Below are 4,377 nucleotides of genomic sequence, written 5' to 3' on the forward strand. Positions count from 1 at the left end.
ACTAGAATGAGTTGAACCAAATGACCCTTAAGATGTTACATTTCAAAAAGAAATCATTCAATAATTTTTTAAGTAAAAAGTTTGTACTTAAAATTTAAAGGTTCTCTATTAGATATGGAACGATATTCATGGTATGATTACATTAATAACTTCTTTTAAAGTCAAAGCTTTTTAGTAAATTTAAAGGTTATCTCTTATAGATAGTACAAGATATTCATTATGTTTAATTAATTAGGATCTTGTCTTTTAAAAAATTTATTAGGGTCGAAGATGGTTAAATTTAAATCTCTCAACAAATAAATGTCTTGTACACTGCAGGACAAAAACATACAGTTCATCAGCGAGTAGCTCTCATTTTCTGGCCTTTGCATTCGCCTGATCAACATAAATTTTCTAGATATCTCGACCAAATAAATCTCGTATACATAAAATTCCTGAATTCAGACAACGTGCAAGAATGGTGACACCGGCTAAACAATCCCTGGATGGAGAAGGAAGCAGCGCTCTTCGATTTTCGACTAATGTTCAGGTGAATTCTTCAATGTAACTACTATTTTTTTGTAAAAATAAGAAGTCACTAGAATGTAGAAATGTTTCTGTGATGTATACCAACAGTAAAATATTTTGAAATGATTTAAATAGCGCCTAAACTAAAGGAATGTTGTGGCACAGGAGGAACTGGGACAAAACAACTCAGGAGGAGGGCAAGATGACTGGGATCAAGGTGTTGTGTCAGCGGCGGCTGCAGAGAAAGCTCTGGGAAAGAGGAAGCTCGAAGACATTATCGACCAGCAGATAACTGATGAGCAGCAGCAAGCGTAAGCTTTTTGTTTGTTTCCACAACAAATTATTGTTTTTTTCTTTGTTTTTAACTCAAATTACTTTGTTGGAGCGTACAGTGCACACATTGAGGCGAATCAAGGAGAGGAAATTGCAAGATCAGAGTTGCAGGATTCTCGTCAACAGGTAGCAAAACTAACCTCTTTTGTGTTCGTAATTTATTAATGTCTCTGTTAAGTAATCAATCGCTCTAAAACCTTAAGATTGTAGAGAAAAACCCGAATATGATCTTATACTCTTTAACACTCCAATTAATTATACGATACTTTTCGCTACGATCGATAATAACAAATAAAACCAATACCAATAACAAATATTTAAATAGAACAAATGGGGTGAAAGGACTCGAACATAAGACCCTCCCTAGACCGCGCTCTTATACCATGTTAAGTAAACTAAACAGATTCACATAATTGACTAACCGAAACAAGATTTAACTTGAGATCCTGTATATAATAAACATCAAAAAAAATACACCGTTGGAGTAACTACGGAACCAACACCTTGTAAGGCGTAGGAGTATCGTTGATTCCCTCTTAATTAGTTACATATTGTTTACATTCAATATGGTTCTTTTTCTTTGCTTGACTTTCTTCTTTTTGTTCGTGACATTTGTAATTTGAAAAAAAAAAAGAGCTGTATGCTACAGCCTGAAAAGCACGAGGCAAAGATTGATAAGGCTCCAACAAGTTACAATATGGTAAGTCCTCTCTGATCTGCTAATCTTGAAAATGAAAGTACTAGTGGCACTAATTCAGGAGACAGTCATAACTTACTCAATGCAATGACGGCCAACAAATTTCAGGAAGCAATAGTTGAGCTTGTACGGTTGGCGACAGAAGAGCTGAGAGTGATGGCTGTGGTCACTGAACCGCTGTGGAGGCATTGCGGTGCTGATGATGGAAGCAGAATTCTTGATAAAGTGGCATATAGTAGAATGTTTCCAAATCTGGTTGGCCCCAGACAAGTAGGCTTCACATCTGAAGTTTCTCGTGAAACTGCCAGGATTGAATTGAGTCCCAAGAACCTCGTCAGTTATTTTATGGACGTGGTCAGTATTATTTAAATTCTTTTGTATTTGTTTTGCATTGTCAATCTAGAACTGATGAATTTGCTTTCTAACTTGTCATCTTTTTTGTTAACTAGAGTAACTGGTATGTGATGTTTTATGAAATTGTCCCAAAGGCTAGGACAGTTGATGTCCTGATGAATCCAGAAGGAGCAACAGACTATGATGGAACCCTACAAGTGGTAATTAGATTTTTTTATTTATAAATCTTCCCCTTAAGTCTAGTTAACAAAAACATTATATTCAGTACATGTTAATAGTTTTTGAAATATAATTAATCTATCATGTATGCTTGCATGCAAATCTAATTCAGATGGCTGCTACATATCAACTCTCTACACCACTTGTCCCAAACCGTGAGACCTATTTTGCTAGATATTGTAAGCGATATTCTGAGAATGACTGGATAGTGGTTGACGTTTCATTAGACGGTGTACACCCAGTCCCAGTAACCGGGTGCAAGAAAAGGCCATCAGGTTGCCTTATTCATGAATTACCTGATGGATTCTCACAGGTGAACTAAATGCATACAATGTTGATCATATATATTATGTATTTCATTGTATGAGCTTGATTGATATTTCTTGGATTACCTAATTATGGTTTACTCATGTAATGTTTTTCAAGATTACATGGGTTGAGCATGTAGATGCGGACTGCAGGGCTATCAGAGCTATGTATCAACCTCTGCTAGATTCTAGTATAGGATTTGGAGCCAAACGATGGATCTCTACCCTAGAAAGAAGGTGTCGACAGATGGGAAATGACATCTCGCTAAAGGCCCCTCTTGGGGAATACAATCAGCTAGGTACGTAAATGAAACTTGCATTAGTGGAATTTCACTTAAAAATTCCTGCTGCTCCTTGATAAAATTGAATCTCCTATATGCATTTATGTTTTTCACACAGTGATGTCAAGTGATGAAAGAGCTCAGACAGTTCTATTGAAGCTTGCTGCAAAAATGGTGTTAAACTTCAACTCAGGAATTAGTGGTTTAACCGGGAACTGGAAAGAACTATCGGGACATTCTACTGACGACAATATTAGGGTCATGACAAGAATGAATATGAGAGATCATAGCCTACCTAGGGGTACTCTGATATCTGCTGCTTCATCAATTTGGCTTCCAGTGCCACCGAAGTCTGTGTTTGATTTTCTCCGCAATCACAACTCAGGAAGCGAGGTATCTTTACCTGAAATTAAATGCATTACCACTTTTAACTGCAATTAGAAAGAACTTTTCATTATTCGGTCTTCTTAAATTATCATCTATAGGTAAATTATGTTATCTTCATTAGGTTCAAGGCATTATATCAGTGCACATATAGAGACTTCAGACGAATTTATGATTGTAACTAGACTTCATTATCTAAACTGTCTATATAAGTACAACAACTTTCCTTACATTGTTATGCCAAATTGACGCAAATTTACATGCATCTATATAGTTAGATTCCAAATTAGCTGTTATTCCATGTTGTACGCTGACAACTAATCATTAGACCTTAATATTCCACGTACAGCCGCTGATTCCATACCCCGGTAGGGAATGGGAGGTCCTCTCCGGTGAAACTGCTGTTGAACAAGTGTGTCACATTACCAAAGGCCATGAAGCTAGCTATTCTGTTTCAATACACAAGGTTCTGGTAAGTGCATATGTAGAAAGTTTTCATTTCATTATCAGTAGAAGTAAAAAGGAAATAATGATTTTCTTATTTATAACGATCACAAATTCGTTGTAGGCTGAGAACTCAAGCCAAGAGAACATACTATTACTGCAAGAGAGTTGCAGTGATCCAGTGGCTTCATACATTGTCTTTTCCCGCCTAAGAACTGAGGATATGCATCTGATACTGAATGGAATAAGTTCCCAATATCGACCCCTTCTTCCATCGGGATTTGCAGTGCATCCTGATGGACCTGCTACTGGAACAGAAGGATCCGGAGGATCGTTATTGACCGTTTCGTTTCAGCTATTGGTCGATGATTCTCCGACATTCGTACCGCCCGCTGAAATGCATTCCCAAGCAGCAGACCTCATCAACCTCACGACGGAGAGGATTAAAGTAGCAGTGGAGGAATTCTTATCTCAGGCAGCGCTGCTTGCTTCCATGAATGAGGCCTAATAGAAATGAGGTTGCTATTTCATCATTTGTGTAATCATTAAACATGACAAGTTATTGACAAAGTGCCTTGCTGGATCAAACTAGGTGAAGTGCCACCTTCCTACTGGTCTCGTGATGGTTTAACCATGATTTCTCAGCTCATTGGAAAGCCTATTAAGTTTGATGAAATTACTGCACATTTTGAATCTTTGAAATTTGCTCGAGTCCAATTTGAACTTGAATATTCTGCACCTAGACCTTCATGTGTATGGGTACCTATTATTATCAAAAAAGGTGTAGAGGAGAGACTTTGAGTAAGTATTGAATATTCCCAGTTGTCGCATTCTTGTAGTATATGCAAAG

General features: G+C 37.2%; 1 protein-coding gene across 1 annotated transcript; it reads left to right on the top strand.

Moving 5' to 3' along the window:
* The first annotated feature begins 457 nt into the window (after positions 1–457).
* On the top strand, positions 458–4,035 carry LOC141703753 (homeobox-leucine zipper protein HDG2-like). The gene is made up of 11 exons (XM_074507184.1): positions 458–529; positions 673–818; positions 900–966; positions 1,490–1,540; positions 1,646–1,891; positions 1,987–2,091; positions 2,223–2,423; positions 2,537–2,717; positions 2,818–3,092; positions 3,433–3,555; positions 3,652–4,035. The coding sequence occupies exons 1-11, from the start codon at positions 458–460 to the stop codon at positions 4,033–4,035; spliced, it is 1,851 nt and encodes a 616-aa protein (XP_074363285.1).
* The last annotated feature ends 342 nt before the right edge of the window (positions 4,036–4,377 follow it).

Source organism: Apium graveolens, unplaced genomic scaffold, assembly GCF_009905375.1.
Source record: "Apium graveolens cultivar Ventura unplaced genomic scaffold, ASM990537v1 ctg7076, whole genome shotgun sequence".
Classification (NCBI taxonomy): Eukaryota; Viridiplantae; Streptophyta; class Magnoliopsida; order Apiales; family Apiaceae; genus Apium; species Apium graveolens.